Source organism: Podarcis erhardii (assembly GCF_964252035.2).
Source record: "Podarcis erhardii genome assembly, chromosome: 1".
Taxonomy (NCBI): domain Eukaryota; kingdom Metazoa; phylum Chordata; class Lepidosauria; order Squamata; family Lacertidae; genus Podarcis; species Podarcis erhardii.
In genome coordinates, this window is record NC_138497.1 from 104,175,662 (window position 1) to 104,195,106 (window position 19,445).

A 19,445-nucleotide genomic window follows, 5' to 3' on the forward strand; every position below is an offset into this window, starting at 1 on the left:
GTAAAACACCAAGAACCTGACCTGAAATATTTAGTGTGTGCTACAATGCAGAGTTGTCATAATTCACTCTTTTCAGTCACAACCCCTCCCAACCTGCATATGGGGACAGTGAATTACAATTGCTTTGGAATATTTGTTAGGGTTGTGACTTTGAAGTATTTTACACTACAGTAGTACCTTGGGATGCAAGACGCGTTGGCGCGTGCGCGGGTCGCATTTCGCCACTTCCGCGTGTGCACGTTACGTCATTTTGAGCACATGCGTGAGCGGCGAAGCCCGGAAGTAACGCACTCTGTTACTTCCGGGTTGCCGCGGAGCGCAACTCGAACACGCTCAACCCAAAGCACATTCAACTCGAGGTATGCCTGTAATGAGTTAGAAAGAGCAATAACTCTTCTCTTTGCCACTACTTATTCAGTGCCTGGCGAGCATGAGCAGACCCCTGGTGCTCAGTCCCATCTACCAAATCTGTGTGACGGGGTGAACTCCTGTTGCTTTGTCCCAGCTTCTGCCAACCTAGCAGTTTGGAAGCACACCAGTGCAAGTAGATAAATAGCTACCATTGTGGTGGGAAGGTAAATGACGTTTCTGTGCACTCTGGTTTCCATCATAGTGTCCCGTTGTGCCAGATGCGGTTTAGTCATGCTGGCCACATGACCAATAAAGCTGTCTGTGGCAAACACTGGCCCCCTTGGCCTGAAGCGAGATGAGCGCAGCACCCCATAGTTGCCTTTGACTGGACTTAACCGTCCGGGGTCCTTTACCTTACCTTTACTTACATTAGCATCTTGGATTACTCTGTTGGTTTATATGAGCTGCTCTCCGTACTGTAACTTGGGTATAGCTAAAAATCACTTCTCAGTTTGAACCAGGAAGTGGCCTATCTAGTCAATGTTCCTTTCTACACTTCGTGTGACTATTCCAACCACTCCTTCCACTCATTTATCAGGTTTTTCCTTCCACCCACTCCTTCAGTCTCTCAATATTCAGTGCTATTGAATTATTATGGGCCTGGTTTTTAGGGGAGGGGGGTCGTCCTCTTTGGTGTTTTTTGGTAGTTTTTTTGTAGTTGTGCATACCTCAAAGCTTTGAACTTCAAGGTTACTGTGAATCTGCTTGTACCTCTCTTGTGGGTGAGTTTCAGTTTTGGCTACATCATCCTGAGTATAAGACTAGAACTGATATTAGTATATAAACACAATAAAATATTTGTATTAAAATAATGTGACTAAAGTTAGTTACAAGTAAGTCCTTTTTGAAGCCAATGAGATGAAACACCACAGACAAATTCTTGCTTTCAGGGTTTAATATTGGATTAGAGCTCTGTATTCGATTCTATGTTCAACCCTGGAACATGTGAAAAATGTATATCTGAGCCTGTGCAGAGCGAATTTTCTTCACCCTGAATCACAATTCATCAGAATCACGAAGTTTCCAGATAAGAGGCTGAATTCCTAACAGATTTGAATCCTTGGATTTCTTTTTCTAGAAATTTAAGAACTGCTTTGCCTTCCACTTACTTCAGTGCGATATGTATCCTGATCCTATGCTTACTTGGACTTTGCTATTTAATACATGTATTTACAGTTACAGACTTAGTCACAACTAATTTACATGTGATTATACTCACTGTTGGCAACTGAATTTACTATAAATATGTTCTCTTAAAAACTATGCCACAAAAAGCTGTGCACGTCTTCCAAGTAAATTTTGTATGCTTAACCCATGCATTTGAATTATTAGTTTGGTTTCTGTGTTGTTCCTTTTAAAATTGCAGATGAATTCCATGTATATTCATAATCAAAACATGACCTGAATAGTTATCTGTACTACAGTTTCATTTCTTCAGTCTCTGCTTTTCTGCTGAGTCAATTTAACTAACTAAAATAAGCAGGAGAAGCATTTAACCCTGTCACGGTTCAATCTATATTTATTACATACATTAAGGGGTTCTTTCTTTTTAGATGCTGATTGTGTAATTTCCTGCTTCTTATTTGCACTGTTTTGCAGTAGGCATTCTGTCTCACTATGTTTGTATGCATTCAAGTGTGTTTGCTTGCAAACACGCACACACACACACACACACACACACAAACAAACAAACAAATAGGGCTTTTTTGCTAACCCCCGGTCAAATGTAGAATATTTTCTTTTCCAAGTGAGTCTTTATGGAATATAGTTTAATTCTATAAATCTCTCCCAAACAGTGAAGACAGAAACCATATATCCAGCATATTGCTGCCATTTAATATTATTTGAATCTCCAGAACAAGCTGCTTTTTTCTGGAAAGCAAGAAATCCTCTGACTCAAATCAAACAAATCAAAGATCTAAAAAAGATCTTACATTTGCCTAATGCCACGATTACCTCACTTTAAGTCCCTCATTACCTGTTTAGTTTAATAAAATACAATTTCAGGAATACTGGGTCAGAAACAACTAGTAACTTATTGGTTGTTGTCAGAGGGGAGCACCAGTAATTAGTTACATTTTCTAGGCTACCTTTCTCAAATGATTAGTGGGAAATACTGTAAATAATAGCCACACCTACCTGGTGTCAGTGATCCAACTAACAGAAGAGGGTAAGACCCAGGTACCTGATCATTTCAGTCCTATGTACACTGATAATAGTACAGTCATACCCTGGATCCCGAACGCCTTGCGACTCAAACGTTTTGGCTCCTGAACGCCACAAACCTGGAAGTGAGTGTTCCAGTTTGCAAATGTTCTTTGCAACACCCGATATGGTTTCCACAACTTCTGATTGGCTGCAGGAGCTTCCTGCAACCAATCGGAAGTTGTGCCTTCATTTCCAAACCTTTTGGGAGTCGAATGGACTTCTGGAACGGATTCCGTTCAACTTGCAAGGTACCACTGTATAGGTAAGGGGGGGGAAAGATCCTATATAAAGGCTTTCATAATTTCTGTGTGTATAGATTGCCAAATTCATACTGCCCAATTATGTTGCATTTAAGTAACAAGCTGGCTGTCTTCAACACTTGTTTAAATGGATTCCCCCCCCCCAATTGTGTGTAAGTGTATTATTGTCATACATGAATAGAAAGCTATCATTTTGAAATGTTCTGTGAGCAGTAATGAATACTTTCTTTTACTACATTTACGGTTGCTAGCACTATTCAAGATGTTTGTCTTCTGGGCCTTCGTATGTTCTGTGCAGCATTTATTCCTGGAGGAGGGAGGAAAAGAAATTGAAATTTTAATGCTAAGTGGCTTAAGCTTAAAAGCACACACATGCTCCTATTTTTACATTGCTAAAACCCTGACACTACTGTCTGCAGTCCAACTTCAAACACTTTTCAAGGTTAAAAGGCTTGACAGAAAGTAGACTTGGTCTGAAAGTGACATTCTTAGCTGAAGCAAGCACTTTGTGCCTACTAACAGTGCTAGCTAAAAAAAAAATTGTAAAATCTCCATAGACAATTATGCAAATTACTTCTGCTGTTTATCATATTTGACAAGTCACAGATAATAAGAAGATGGTTGAACTTTATTTCTAGTCAATACTATTAAATACTTGTGAAACGCCTGTCACGAGAAGCAGTTAGGTATATGGAGGGAGTACCTACATGTGGCGGAAACTCCTGAAATTTATTTTATTGAAATTTTACCTAAACATTGGCATTTAAAATAAATTGGGCTTTTTTTTTTAAAGTACTAATCTGGAAAAGAAGCTTCCAGTAAACAGACCCTATAAATACTTGCACAGGTCCTTTGCATTGCCTCTTTCAGCCTCGCACACATCCTGGCACATACAATTCCGTTGACACCTTTCTTCCAATTCCTGTTGTGTAGTATATACTTTGGCCTTTAGAGTTGCTGTCCAGCATCACTGACAACATATGTACGCACATCATTTTATTTGTATGCTGCCTTTCCACATGTCAAACGATGCTCAAGGCAGCTTACAACATGAAAAAATACATAACTACAACATAACAAAAGTAGTCATAAAACAAAAAACAAAACGTTTAAAAATGGACAGCCAAACTGAATATTTTCCACGTAAATCACAAGATCTGAAATAGATACAAAAGAACCAACATCAACAGCAGCAATAATCCCCCTGCCAACTTCTTCTTCTTTCTTTGGTGATCACTTGTAGCCGAGCAGGTTTGTCTTCCATAAACACAGTTTTAACAACAACTCCCCACCCCAAGAGTCCATGCAGCAGCCTCAGCTTTTGTGGCTGTAGTGTCAGGGCCCCACCAGGCCAGGTGGGGAAAGGCCTGCAGGGCAGGAAGCAGGTCTGCCAGGACTCACAGCCAAGATGGGAACATAAAGAGCTACCTTGGACCAGTGCTCTGACTCTGTTTATCTGGCTACATTGACTGGAAGCAGCGCTCCAGATTTTCAGGCAGAAGTTTTTCCCAGCTCTTCCTGGAATGTTGTGTATCCAAAGCATGAGCTCTATCATTAAGCTATAGCCCCTTTCCCACAGAGAAGTCTCAAGCCCAAAACAGTGCTTCAGAAAACAGGCTCACACCATTCATCCAGTCGGTAAAACTTGATAGTAAAAAAGGCAGTATCAAGTCCAGGAGCCTTCTCTGGTCCTGGGATGTGGGGGAAAGAGTTTGTGGCTATACAGTTGAAGGTGCTGCAGCATCACCTGTTTTGTCTTAGGCTTGGTGAATTGGGCCTGAAACAATGGGAGATGTTTGGTGCCTGGTGCCTTGTTGTCAGTTCAGAGACTAATCTGTAGTAGTTTGTGTATCTATGCTGTGTGTCTCTGTGTGTAGCGTTCTCCCTTTTCTCAACCACCTTGACAGGATGGAAGCCACCTCTTGAGATATAAGGCAGCACTCTGCGCTGGTTTCCAAGTGAAGTGTAGCACACATAGCAGACATTGGTCTGTAAAATAAATAAAAAACATCTTGTGCACACATCTTGAGTGTGTTCTAGAAGATAGTTGAAGGACATACTACTTATGCTTAAACATGTCCTTTTGTTTCATTTCAATTTCTGCCCTACCTTCCAACCCAGAGAGGTCTTCTAGACAGCTTACATATAATAATAAATGAATCTCAACTGCTTACATTCCTTTGTGATGACCTATCCAGCCTTAATTCCCCACTTCTCATTAGGTCCCTGTGACTCTTTTCAGCCCTTCTCATTCCCCTGGTTGCTGACATTGAAGTGGTAGTTGCCTGGCTACAAAGTCCTTATATCCTGATCCATGGTGATGTCCACCCCAAGGGATGGTGATGGCCCAAGCAAGATGGAAATCGGTAGGCCCAGAGTTGTGGAAAAGATAGGAAGGTAAGGCAAGGAGCAGCCAGGCCTTTGTACAAACACCAAGGGGCTGGTGCTGGACTGTGCTCAGCGGTCCTACAGCTGAGGCCCAAAATACAAGTTGTCTCATTGCATCTTGGAGCAACTGCACTAGGTAGTCATGGTGGAAACCCTTCCTCTGATTCCTGTATGTGGCCAGTTAAAGAATTACTCCTTTTTCTGCAGCTGGTGACTTTTTTTTTCTAGCAGTGGGATTTCACACTACTTTGAAGAGAGCTTGTTGGGGCTTTCCTGATCCTCCAATGAGTCTGCAGTCCATTCAGCCCCATGGCAGAAGTTTCTCCTTGGGGTTCGGGGAGTATGTGGAACTGCTGGCCCTAGAGCCTAAAAGGCTGCTTTTGTGGGAGTCTCCTGCAACTGAGGATTCCTGGTTCGGGACCATGACACCTCCTCACATTCCCTCCAGGACTGCAGGACTTTTCACCTTCTTCGTTAGTACTTCAGTGTACCAGTCCAGTGTAGGGAGAGGGAAAAAGCAAGGTTTAAAGGGTAAATATAATCAGCACTCGTAACCTGAAATATGCACACAGCAATTACATGCAGCAAGCTGTGGTTAATATGTTTTACCTGCATCTGTTGCAGAAACTGTATCTCTTGAAATGATCCAGTGCATGTGTTTGTTTTAATATATATTAAAAACTAGTTGCTTATTTGCTGACTAATGAGTAAAAATCATCGATCTATGCATATGTAATATGGGGTAGTATCTGATTTCTGGCAAAGACTTAGGCCTGTGCGCAAGTTGTGCTATCTGTCCTGTAAGCCCTGTTGGTTGCTTCAGCGCAGGGAGAAGTGTGATGTTTTTCACGTACGTAATCAGAAATTCAATGAATGCTCAAAGTTTCTGTAGACTAGTGTTTCTATTTTGAGATTGTAATGGAATAAATTGTTGCAGAATTAATTAGATTAGGATTACAATGTGTTAACGTACCAAGTTGCAGTTGCATAAATACTTTCATGCAAAGCAATGAATAAATGTAGGAATTCCCTTTGAAAGTGTAAAAGAAGAGGCCAATATTCATCCAAGCTGCCTAATATAATCTTTATTCCTGTCTTTTCTCTTGAATTCTTAAGCATTCTCACATGTTTCAGTTTTAATCTCTCACTCTCTCTCTATCTCTCAATACAGCCAAGATTCAAACAGCTTCTTTAGGCATGCTTGAATACATGTTTGACTTCTTACCAGTAAACACTAGAATTATGTGATACCACAAACTGTTTTTGAAACTCAACTCTGGTTCATGAGGAGGTGCTAGGTGTGGGGGGAAACACAAATACTAAGTTATCTAGGTTGTGCAGAGCTTTGGACCCTGTTCCACCTTTTGTGTTTCCTTAAAAGTTTTTACTAAAATTTATTTAAGAGTTGCACTGTTGTCTTCTGCAGTGCACCAATCAAAGCAAATAGATAACAGACATTACTTTCATTTTAATGGTAATATTACTTAGTTGCTTGTGTTTTGTCCCCCATCAGGTATTTATATTGGAGCTGTATCATCATGAGAGAATCCCAAGAAGCGTCCAGGAGTTCCTTGGACAATGAATGGAAGAAGACAAGGAAACAAAAAGAATGTGGCATATAAAAAGGATTTAATACCTGGAGTTCTTGGCCGTGACAAATCTTCAAAAATGGGACTTACTCTCTCAAAATACAAATTACCTTTGGCAGTCATCAAGCTTGGAGTCATGCTATTGAACTAGAAGTAAATGTTTTTAATCTCTTCTTGGCCAGTAACAGAGCATTAATGGATTATGATTTTCCCAAGTTGGAAACATTCATTTTTACCCATTTAGGATATCCTTATGGCTACATAAGGAATAAAACATTTCATACTTAATATTGATCAGAATGGGCAACTGACTTGTCAACAACAAAAATGGCAGATTTTATCGACTGAGCCAGAGCTTCCCAATGCATTTTGTACAAACTGGGAATCGCTGTGCTGTGCAGCCGCCTTCTGAAGGCCATGATGACATATAGACTAAGGATATCATCTTATTGTTGATATCTCCGAGGAGGCATAAGCAGTATCAAAAAAAATGAATGGAGGCAAGGAGTGTGACGGTGGGGACAAAGATGGAGGGCTGCCTGCAGTACAAGTCCCAGTTGGTTGGCAACGGCGGGTAGATCAAAATGGAGTTCTGTATATTAGGTAAGCATTCACATGCATGTTGGAATAGGAAGCTATTCTGTTTAAGTAATTCCGTGAAAGGTGACTTGATAGCCAAAGTTCTCTTTCTCCAGCCCTGAAATGCATTACCTCACCAGACATCAAAGCCTGGATCTTCCAACATCCCACTTCATTGGATGTCCCCAAGTTCTTGTGCTACGCAAGAGGAAGAAAAACTTTTCTCTATTCACTTTCTTCACACCAATTTTTTTTACATCTCCAGCACATCTCCTCTTACTTGTCTTTTCTCTAAACTTAAAACACACACACACACACACACACACACACACACACACACACACACTGTAATCATTCCTCATAGGGGAGTTTCTACTTTCCCTATGCAGGTGGAAAAAAATTATGTCAGAGCTGCTACCCCTTCCCCCACTGGCCGAGAAGCACTTCCACTGCATCCTGTGGCCTCTCATCTACGCTCCTGGGGAACATAAGATTAGATGCTAAGACAGGCCTAAAAAATTGTAGCTCAGAAGGATATTGCAGAATGTGAAAGCCCATTCCATTCCATTCCCAGTTAAGCAAATTCTTCCTTCGAATTTCTCCATACACAGGCCCAACAAAACTGCTAATGCTTGAAAAGATGGAATAGACTAAAATATAATTCTCTCCCCTCCCCCATTTCTCTATCTATCTATCTATCATCTATCTGTCTGTCTGTCTGTCTATCTCTCTATCTATGTATCTATCTATCTATTTCTACCTAATTTGTGTTTATCCAAGGTTTACTTTCTCCAGTAGTGGCTCCTTGTGTAAGAGCTTGAATTTACCATCAGCTATATACAATCTAACCAACACATTTACTCAGAGGAGCAACCTCATTCCCCAGAAACACTTCAAAGTTAAACACTCATCATATTCCTATATCCCTAAAGAACTGTCTTCTAAGACCATTTCCTTTCATTTCAGTTTCCCCGGCTGGGTTTGTGACTGTTTTTTTAGGTAGACCTATATCTATGAAATGTCTGTTGCATAGTAGGACTTGGGTCCTGCTATCAATTTGGAATAAACTTGTCTTTAAAAAGCCTGTCTAAGCTTACACTTCTTCTTCTTTTCTTCTTTATTTATTTGGAGGAAAACCTTTTATTACTTGAAATAGGAACTTCTGGAGATTGTAGGCTCTTTTAAACAGTACGAAATGTGAAGCTAATCCTCTGTGTGTACTAGTTCCTCAATCCTTCTGTGCATTATATGTTATCCTGTGCATTATACATTAATAGACAAGCTGGTACCCTGCAACATCCAAGAGAACAATGGAGCAACTTTGAAATGCCTAGCCTTGAGTTCTTGTTAAAATGTAGGTTAGAGAAAAGTAAGTTTGATGTATTGTTCTGAACAGAAATTACATTAACTTTTCTGTGGAAACTTTTGCAGAATAGTGAAGCTGTACTCTGTGTTTGTGTGTGCATGCTGCGTGCGTTCCAAACTGATACATCAATTGTATGTGAAGTATTTTCTAGCAATATTCATTAATGTGCATATTTTACATTTTTCTTATTCTTTCAGTCCTAGTGGGTCTTTATTGTCCTGTTTGGAACAGGTTAAAACGTATCTGCTGACTGATGGAACATGCAAGTGTGGTTTAGAATGTCCCCTCATCCTTCCCAAGGTAAAATCGGATAACGGTGAACATACTGAATGAAAAATGAATATGTGTTGAGCTAAATATATTGTTGTAAAATTTTAAAAGTCATTAATTAGAAACAAAACCGTTTTGAAAACAAGATGCATTACTTATTGGCGTGGTTCACATAATTAATCTAAACGGTTGTTTAAAGGTGAATGCTTAGTGTATTTATTTATTTATTTAGTAGGCTAAGAGAGTAAATTTATTTGTATAAAACTCTTCATCCATAGATCTCAGGGCTGTTCACAATATAAAAGTAGGTCTCACCCCATGGATCAGTTGCTGAAACTGAAAGTCCCTCCCCCCTCCCCCAGCCATCTTAAGTCCCTGCCTCTTCAGGGGGCGGTTTTCCAAGCAATCAGAGACTGTGTCTGTGTACAGCCAATGTCTCCTCTGTACTTTTCATTCCTCTTCTGGTTCAGGGAGACGTTGGGTGAGGGGAGCTTGTCGCAGCAGGAAGGGGAAACACCCATGACTCTTCTCCAGCCTGACTTACCTCTGCCTCTTTGCTTCCCTCCTCCCCTGCTTTCCCCCTGCTTCAGCTTCTGCATCTGATTCTGGACTTCTCTCTGCCACAGACTCTCCCAGCTCACTAAGCCCTGTTACTGCCTCCACTTCTGGCACCTCCTCTTCCCAATCTCCTCCTTCTGACCACTCATCCTTGTCCCACCATCACGCTCTGGGCTCTGGTTCCTCAACTGACTCCTCCCATCATTCCTCTGCATCCCAACCAGTCCATAATAACTCCACATTGCAACATTTGTGTTCTTATTACTGCCAGTGGTCTACAGTACACAAATATTCTGTTGTTTGTTTGTTTGTTTGTTTGTTTGTTTATCTTCATCATTCTGTGATCTTCATCAATCAGATCACAGAGTGCTTTGCAGCATGTAATTAACATAATGACAAATTCAGAAATAATCAAACCATTAATAAATAACAATCTGCTATATATCAAATCAATACTATACAGTAGAGTAGTGGGCAGCAAAATTGTAGTGGCCTTGAAAAACACAATTTGTCCATTGCTTTCTTTTTCCTGCAGTGGTGCTCTTTCCTGTGTTTCCTCCCTAGTAGCAGTTTGTGTGAACTCTCTTAGAAATTCAGTTTGCCAGATATACAGTAGTAGATAAGGAAGAGTGTGCAATGACCCAAGGTAGAAGAATATATAGTGAGGCAGAATAAGCAAGGTGCCCTAAGGGAACTTATTTATTCACAAAATAAGATAAAGATATCTACCAAAAGATAAAACAAGAATATCAAGAAAGAATCACAACCATACTTTAAAACATACAAAAGTTAAGATACTAAAGCAGATTAAAATTACATCAACTTTCTAAGCATCTGGGTAGGCTTGCCTAAAAAAACATGTTTTTATCAGAAAAATACAGTGAAAGGCGCCTGCTTGATCTCAATGGGCAAGGAGTTCCAAAGAGCAGGTGCTGCCACTAAATGGTTGAGTTCTTACAAATGTGGAATGGGTTTTATGTGGCACCTGTAATAGTGCCAATTGAAGCGGTCAGAAGTGCATGTGGGGGGCGTGTACAGTAATCTCATAGGTAAACTGGTCCCAAGTTGTTAAGGGCTTTTTATATGCTAACAGTAAGATATTGAACTTGGTCTGGAAGCAACCAGTGCAGATCTCTGAGCACAGGTGTTATATTCTGACAAGGCCTTACTCCTGTCAGCAATTCTACACTGCAGCATTTTACACTGACAGCAGCTTCAGGATCAAGCATGAGTGAAGCCCCACACAGAGTGCATTGCCGTTATCCAGTTGCCTTCTTTTGAATGACTCTTAAACTTGAATGAATGGAACATGGTCTGGTCTCCCAAATTGTATCGAATACTAGCACAGCTGAGGGGCTGAATCTCATGCAGGAATCTGTGACTGTCAAATATCCGACAAAGCAGGCTTGACAGCCACATATCATCCTGAATAAAGGAAATGGCATTGAAAATGCTACAAAAATGGTGTCTAACTCCACTCTACTTTGCCCACATAAGTGCTGCTCCCCAATGAAAGAAGACGCCTTCACCCCTGTATGGCTCCCCTTTAACACATACACAGCCCAACAAGATGACGACAAGAATCCGCCAACAGCATACAAATCAATCTGGCTAACCTGATTCAACAACACACACACACCCCACTCGCACATGAAAACAAAGTTCACCACAGCCAATCACAAACAACCATACCTTAAGCCAACCCCAACCTCTCTCACCACCAAAGGAAGACAAGCAAATAGCAAAGAGAACTTGCACAAGCGATGCTGACACAAAACCCCACACATACATTAAGTAAAATAGAAACATTGCCACCCAACCCCAACCCCACTCACCATGGCCCCCTCCACCTCTTCTGATGTCTCAACAAATGAAACTGATCTGTAGAAAATGTAACTTGAAAAAAGAGACATTGCACATATTTTTGTAAACCAAGAAATCTTTAATAAAAATACGTGGGGTTTTTTTAAGTGCTCCCCCCCCCCCCCGCACCTGATGGTGGGGCTGTATGTCACTGGGGGTCCCGTCAACAAATGTGCTGGGCCTATACAAAGGTGTACACCTTTTGGGAGGAGGTGCTCAGGGAAATGTTGTCAAATTGGAGTTTTCATGAGATGATTTGGGTCTATGGTATAAACACCTTATTGGACAAGTATTGCCAGTCGCACAACTAGCGATAGCAGGATATTGGATACTTCGGAGGGTGCTATACTGAAAGCTTGGCAGCTAGTGTCAGCAGAGGAGCTAACCAAGAGAAAAGTAGCAAAGGGAATAAAAGCAAAGGACAGCTTTTCAGGATGTTGGTAGCCCCTTATTATGAAAGGAGCATCAGGGAAGAAGGCAGGACACACACACACACACCCTTATATAATTTTGGAGTTTGTATGATTGTATACTATAACCAATGATACCACACAACTAGAAGTATGGTGTTGTGAGATATATCTACTTGGAGTAGTCCAAATTCACATCTCAGTAGGGTGGGATAGTGGGTTTTTTTTAAAGCAAGGTACCACAATTTGTACCAGCAGAACTTTGAGCAGAACTGTTGGTTCTCCAGTCGTCATCCACTACAAGGGCAGCTCAGAATAAGTGTGCCTCCACTGTATGTTGTGAATTTTGATTCCTCTAACATGCCCATTATATAATCAGATTTTGAAGAAAATGAGAGGTGCTTACTTTTGGGGGGGGGGTTAGTCTCTTAACCCGAAAAATCATAATATAGTGTTTCTGGCATTGTTTTTAAGGTATTTAATTTTGATCCTGGAGTTGCTGTGACACAAAGAACAGCTGAAGATGTTAAAGCAGATGAAGATGTCACTAAGCTATGCATCCATAAAAGGAAAATTATTGCAGTGGCTACACTTCATAAGAGCATGGAAGCACCTCATCCTTCATTGGTTCTAACTAGCCCTGGTGGTGGAACAAGTAAGTTTGGCTTTTCACAAGTGGGAGGAAGAAATTCAATGTTAATGTTCAGAAGTAAGTAATGTAATAGGGAGAATTAATCTTCAAAAGTTGTTTATTAAAAAAAAGATACCGTATTTTTCGCCCTATAGGATGCACTTTTCCCCCTCCAAAAATGAAGGGGAAATGTGTGTGCGTCCTATGGGGCGAATGCAAGGTGCGCACCGACCCCTCTCACTCTCCAGGCTTCAGGAAGCTATCCGCAAGCCGTGGGAGCCCGCGGGAGTTCCCCCCGGGCTCCCACGGCTTGCGCAGCGCTGCCTCTTATCCCAAAGCCCCAGCGCGCTGAGGAGTCGCGCCAGGGCTTCGGATAGCTCTGTGCAAGCCGCGGGAGCCCTCCCCTAGCTTGCGCAGTGCTGCCTCTTATCCCGAAGCCCCGTCGCGCTCAGCCGTCGCGCCGGGGCTTCAGGTAGCTCCCACAGCTTGTGGAGAGCAGCCTGTTCTGGGGGCTGGGGTCGGGGGAAGCCTCGCGCCTTGGGGGGGAAATAAAATTTTTTTTCTTTATTTCCCCCCCAAAAAACTAGGTGTGTCTTATGGGCCGGTGCGCCCTATGGGGCGAAAAATACAGTATGTTAAATCTTATGAGGTGATTTTAGAGGACCATACATCCTTTTTACACCTTGCAGAGTCATTCCGCTTTACTCCACTAATCCTAAATCACCCCCTCCTAGGTCCTGGATCATATATCTTAGTGGAGCCATGGGTCAATGATGGAGTATGTGCTATGCGTGCAGAAGATCACATGCTCCATCTCTGGTATTTAAAATTAAAAGGATCTCAGGTAGCTACTGTTCTGGAACATAGATTTCCTGGAGACTGAGAAGAGACTGCTAGCCAAGAGTAGACAGTTGGCATCCATCTGTCTCGGAAGACAATGGAGGCGTGCACCTTTGGGGATGAAGTCAAACTGTTGGAAGTGGACAGGACTGGGTTTTTAAGCAGAGGTTGGATGGTCACCTGTCATGTATGTTGAGATTCCTGAATTGCAGAGAGTTGGACTAGATGACCCTCCGGATCCCTTCTAACTCTACAACTCTGTGATTCTACCCCAATGCAAAAGAGCTTAATATGTTTGTGTTTTCATAGATAGGTAAATCAGTGTGGAACTTCCATATCTTGGGGAAATGCTAACATTCTAGGCACACACCAGACCTGGCATCAAAATACAGCATCCTTAGCCAGCTGCACTCCACTGGTACCCACTCCTATGCAATTACCCATTTTGGGCCTTCCGTGTTCAGTGTCAATAGAGGGAATAAGTTCATGCCCTTCCAAACATTCCTATAGCTTAGTGCCACACAGCTTTCCTCCTTCAGTCATCCACATTTGGCCTAGAACAAAGCTGGGGAAGTACAACCAGGTACTGAAGATCAATATCCTATCGCAGCAGGGGATATCCTAATTTTCCTTTTTAATAGCTGGCTGTTTTGAAAGTTTTTTCTTTCATTTATTTATTTTATTATATTTATATGCTGCCTTTCTGTCAAGGCACCCATGGTAGTTCATAAATATTAGAAAAAGGAAATGCTGCAAAATATTCTTGGGTCAGATTAGGAGCTGATGAAATGAAGTCCCTGCCCTGGGCATTTTTGCCTTCTCTTGGGGCAGATAGGTCTTAAGCAGCCCCAAGGCAACTCAGGAAACTGATAGTTGCATCAGGAGTTTATGGTTATGCAGCTGCTGGCCTGGATAAGGCATAGTAGGTCACATTTTGATAAAAGTACGTTGCTCTAAATTATTATTGAACAGAAACGGTGCTGGCTGGGACTGATGAGAGTTGTAGTCCAAAACATCTGGAAAGCACTAGGTTAGTGAAGACTGGCATAGGAATAAATGGAATAGGTTTCCTACCAGAATCCCTGGTGCAAGACCATGGCAAATTACAGAATTTTGTGTTTAATGTACTTGGATGCAGTTCTGTCCGGGGGGGGGGGGGGAATTATTCTCTTTTGTTATATTTCATGTCATTCTACAATAGTAACTCTCCTCTCATGTTTTTTATTTAGGTGCAACTCCAATAGTACCTTCACGAGCAGCAACTCCAAGATCAATGAGGAATAAATCACATGAAGGAATTACCAATTCTGTGATGCTAGAATGTAAAACTCCTTTCAAATTGATGATGGGGTCCTCAAATGCCATGGGAAGGCTATATGTGCAAGAGATGACTGCAAACCAACAGCAAGAACTTCATTCTGTCTATCCCAGGCAGAGATTGGGCAGTAATGAACACGGACAGAAATCTCCATATCGTGGCGGCCATGGAGGAATGCCTAGTCCAGCTTCATCAGGATCACAAATATATGGAGATGGTTCCATCTCTCCAAGGACAGACCCTCTTGGAAGTCCAGATATTTTCACAAGGAATAATTCCAGTTTTCATGGAGCACCCAACTCTAGTCCTGTTCACATGAACAGAACTCCTCTGTCCCCACCTTCAGTAATGCTACATGGTTCTCCTGTGCAGTCATCTTGTGCAATGGCTGGAAGGACTAATATACCTCTTTCCCCAACCCTGACCACAAAAAGTCCAGTAATGAAAAAACCCATGTGTAATTTTTCAGCTAGTATGGAAATGCCACGAGCAATGTTTCACCACAAACCACCTCAAGGCCCTCCACCTCCTCCTCCACCACCACCACCACCTTCCTGTGCTCTTCAGAAAAAGCCATTAACTTCGGAGAAGGATCCGCTTGGCATTCTTGACCCCATTCCTAGCAAACCGGTGAATCAGAATCCTGTTATCATTAATCCAAGTACTTATCACTCAAATGTTCACTCTCAGGTACCTGTGATGAATGTAAGCATGCCTCCAGCCGTTGTCCCTCTGCCAAGTAATCTCCCTTTGCCAACTGTAAAGCCTGGTCACACAAACCATGGGAGTCATGTGCAAAGAGTTCAGCATGCTGCTTCAACCTCCCTCTCACCCTCCCCAGTAACATCACCGGTTCATATGATGGGATCTGGAATTGGAAGGATTGAGGCTTCGCCCCAAAGATCACGCTCATCTTCCACATCATCTGATCATGGAAATTTCATGATGCCTCCAGTAGGACCACAGTCATCTTGTAGTAATATTAAAGTTCCTCCTCGATCACCAAGGTCAACAATAGGGTCTCCTAGGCCATCCATGCCATCAAGTCCTTCCACAAAGACTGATGGACTCCATCAGTATAAGGATATCCCTAACCCATTGATTGCTGGAATGAGTAATGTATTGAATCCTCCAAACAATGCAGCTTTTCCATCTGCATCTGCTGGAAGTGGGCCCATGAAAAGTCAGCCTGGCTTGCTGGGAATGCCTTTAAATCAGATCTTGAACCAGCACAATGCTGCCTCCTTTCCAGCTAGTAGTTTACTCTCAGCAGCAGCCAAAGCACAGCTAGCAAATCAAAATAAACTTGCTGGTAACAATAGCAACAGCAGTAGCAATTCTGGAACTGTTGCCAGTAGTGGCAACAATGATGGACATAGCACTTTAAACACCATGTTTCCTCCTACTGCTAACATGCTTCTACCATCAAGTGAAGGGCAAAGTGGTCGAGCAGCACTACGAGATAAGCTTATGTCTCAACAAAAAGACCCTTTGAGGAAAAGAAAACCACCAAACACTACCGTGTTGAGTTTGCTTAGGCAGTCTCAGTTGGATAGTTCTGGAGTTCCTAAATCTGGGCCTGACTTGATAAGAAAACAGAATCAAGGTTCATTTCCCATTACGTCTATGTCCCAGTTACTTCAATCCATGAGCTGTCAAAGTTCTCATATGAGCAGCAATAGTACTTCTGGTTGTGGGAGCTCAAATACTGTTTTGCCTTGCTCTGCTAACCAGCTGCATTTTACAGACACTAATATGAACTCTGGCACTATTCATAATTCACTGGCACAAGATTTACCTTTAAGAGGAGAAAGTATGCACTGCCAGAATTCAAACACTAACTTTGGCCATGGTACTAGTCCTGGCCCAAACAACCATCTTGCAGGCTTAATAAATCAGATGCAAGCTAGTGGAAATTGTGGGGTGCTCAGTCAACCTGGAATGACTTTAGGAAACTCACTACATCTGAACCCAACTCAGCCACGAATCCAAGCACCCTCCAATCAAGTGATACCAAACAGCATTGTGAGCAGTTGCAGTCGAACAAGTCCTGAAGCAGGTATGTTTCCTTTAAAAGCTGGTATCTAAAAATTTTGAATGATTGTTTCAGTGCCTTTTTACGTTTATATTTCATTGGGCACCTTCAAGAGAAAGAAATGGAAAGTTTCTATTTTGAGATGCAATTTATTTATTTATTTACTTATTCATGCTTCTACCAACCTTTTCCCCAATAATAATAATATTATAATAATTTATTATTTATACCCCGCCCATCTGGCTGAGTTTCCCCAGCCACTCTGGGCGGCTCCCAATCAAGTGTTAAAAACAGTACAGCATTAGATATTAAAAACAATGAAAGCAAGAACAGCATCTTATAGCTTGGTTATAGATACTGTTCTCTTTTAAAAGTCTTTGGACATTGCTAGATATGGCTGGTTTTTCTCGTATAGTTATGTATTTTATAGTGATAGATAGATGGTTCAGATGGGTCAAGGATGTTAAGATAATTGGCTAACATAACGGCCCACTTTGCATATAACTCTAAGCCAAAGCAAAATAGGTGGGCTCCCACAGAGGAGGCAAACCATAAGCCATAATGTAAGGTTTGTCCTGTGGTTTGCAGCTCATGATTTGGAAGAGCTGAACCATGAGTCCAGGTTTGGAACTAGGTGTGCAGAAAAATATTGGTTAGAAGGAGAGGAGAGATGAGACGATGCCTGATAGACTGAACATGCTCAGAGGCCTCCTACATCACTTGAATAGAATTTGCCTGATCCAATCCATAGCAGTTTTAGTAGCCTGAGCAAGGGGAGAAGGATCAGAGAGGGGAAGAGATCTGTGTCCCTTAAAAAAAGGATTATGGAGATAATTTGGAGGGAAATTATGAAAAAGTGTACTTTTTTTCATTCCTCACTCACCACCCTTCTTCAGACCCCAAAACCGCACTACAGTGTATGTTCTAGACTAGAGTAAGTAATGAGTGTTGGGATTAAGAAGAACGTGCTGGATCATGTAGCCCAGCCCAGCATCCTCTTTTCAGAGTGGCCAACCAGATGGCTATGAGAAGCACACAAGCTATGATTCTCAGCTGCTGATATTCAGAGTCACACTACCTCTAAAAGTGGAGGTAGAACAGAGCCATTAGGGTTACACCACAGTGTTTGGTTACAGGTCCACACATCTTGTTTCCTATTTGCCAACTATCAAAAAATATCAGCTACATTTAGCATGTAGCAGCCTTATTTTAAATGCTGGATTTTATTCAGTGCAAGCTTCTTAAATACACCAAACAGCTTTGTGTGCTAAATTGAGTCTTTTATTGTGGATTGGAATAGGCACCTGTATCTAGACCTATTATCTAGGCACCTGTATCTAGACCTATTAGAACTTCTGCACTGGTAGAACTGGTTCAGATCAATGAATTTGATGAATTTAAATTGTTATTAAAGTTTAGGTTTGATAAGCCTATTTGAATAATTTATTTGGGGAGTGTAAATCATTTTATTTTATTTTTGTCTATGGTTTTAAAAATTCTGGAAACTTTACTAATACCCAAACAAAGCTCTAGAAATCACATTTATAACAACCCATAATGAGAAATTCTGTATTTTCTCTTTTTGACGAAGCCAGCAGGTTGCATCACAGTGTCTTATCTACAAATAAGCACACTTTTTGTTAGCCTCTTTGCATACTATTTTTGATTTCATAATAGGATTTTTGAGCAAGATGCTTCTGACAAGTGTGTCTAAACTAATCTTTGGAAGGATACTTATCTATATTTTTTCCCTTTCAGATCGGTAGTTGAAAAATAAAATAGCTCAGGCCAGGAAATGGAAGTTCTTTTTCTAATATATTCTACACACATTTTGTTTGCCTTTGGCCTGTCATATGCCTGCTTAGGGAGACAAATCTGGAAAGCTAAAACCAAGTTATATAAATAGTAGTTGTGTTTAATACTGAAGCATTGAAGTGCAGTTTGATAACATTGTGCTGGCTAGTTTGTAGATCAGGAGCGGGTTGCATTGGACCCTAAATTATGTAATCTCCGCAGGCACTAGTTTCTAGAGGCATGTTACCCATAGGCTTGTTACTATTGACTCACAAAATTCCATGATTATGAAAAACTACTAAAGCTTTAATATCAGCCATATGAATTTCAGAGTCTGGAAGGGTTTTGCTGAAGGATCCAGAAACTGTAGTCTGAAGAAACCTTATATACACACATCTAAGAACTAGAATCACCTAAAATAAAGTGTGGTACTAAATGATGTTCATTCACTTCTGCGATACCTTTTGTTTTTGATCATGAGATGAAGCTAATTTCATGGGGAGGCGGGGCTTCTGACTTATAAAACCCTATTGTTTATATTATAAATACAACTGATCTATAAAGGAGAACTGAAGACAGCATTCTGCCAGAGGTACAGCTGGCTGCAGACATCAAAGGAATTTATGAATCAGCTCTGTGTCAAAGACCTTCAAATCATCATCACCTAAAGTGGACAGATGTGTTCTCTTCTGTGCCAGATTCTGGGCACTTGGTTATTACTTCTAGAGGCCCCTTATTGTTGGGTATGCAGTGGTTTGTACAAATTGCCTAACTACAGTTATTAAAAAAATAGAAATCCAGTGATGCTCTCCACTGATAGAAGGCTCTTTGATCCATCAGGCTTCATTAAGCTGAAAAGAACAGGTGAATTTTGTGAATTGCCCCTTGCTCCTGCAGTCCCCCAAGCTACCTACCACACAAGGCC

At 41.4% G+C, this 19,445-nt stretch overlaps 1 protein-coding gene across 4 annotated transcripts in view; it reads left to right on the plus strand.

The window, feature by feature from the left end:
* MBD5 (methyl-CpG binding domain protein 5) overlaps window positions 1–19,445 on the plus strand; it is a 105,697-nt gene that overhangs the window by 58,617 nt on the left and 27,635 nt on the right. For 2 of the 4 annotated variants that reach the window (XM_081870505.1, XM_081870508.1), the window contains exons 3-7: window positions 5,122–5,276; window positions 6,781–7,459; window positions 8,999–9,101; window positions 12,377–12,557; window positions 14,603–16,750. In XM_081870505.1, coding sequence (XP_081726631.1) covers window positions 7,347–7,459; window positions 8,999–9,101; window positions 12,377–12,557; window positions 14,603–16,750 — 2,545 coding nt within the window. In that variant the 5' untranslated portion in view covers window positions 5,122–5,276; window positions 6,781–7,346. Of the gene's footprint in view, window positions 1–5,101; window positions 5,277–6,780; window positions 7,460–8,998; window positions 9,102–12,376; window positions 12,558–14,602; window positions 16,751–19,445 lie in introns of all 4 variants that reach the window. The other 2 variants (XM_081870507.1, XM_081870506.1) reach the window with 2 other exon arrangements.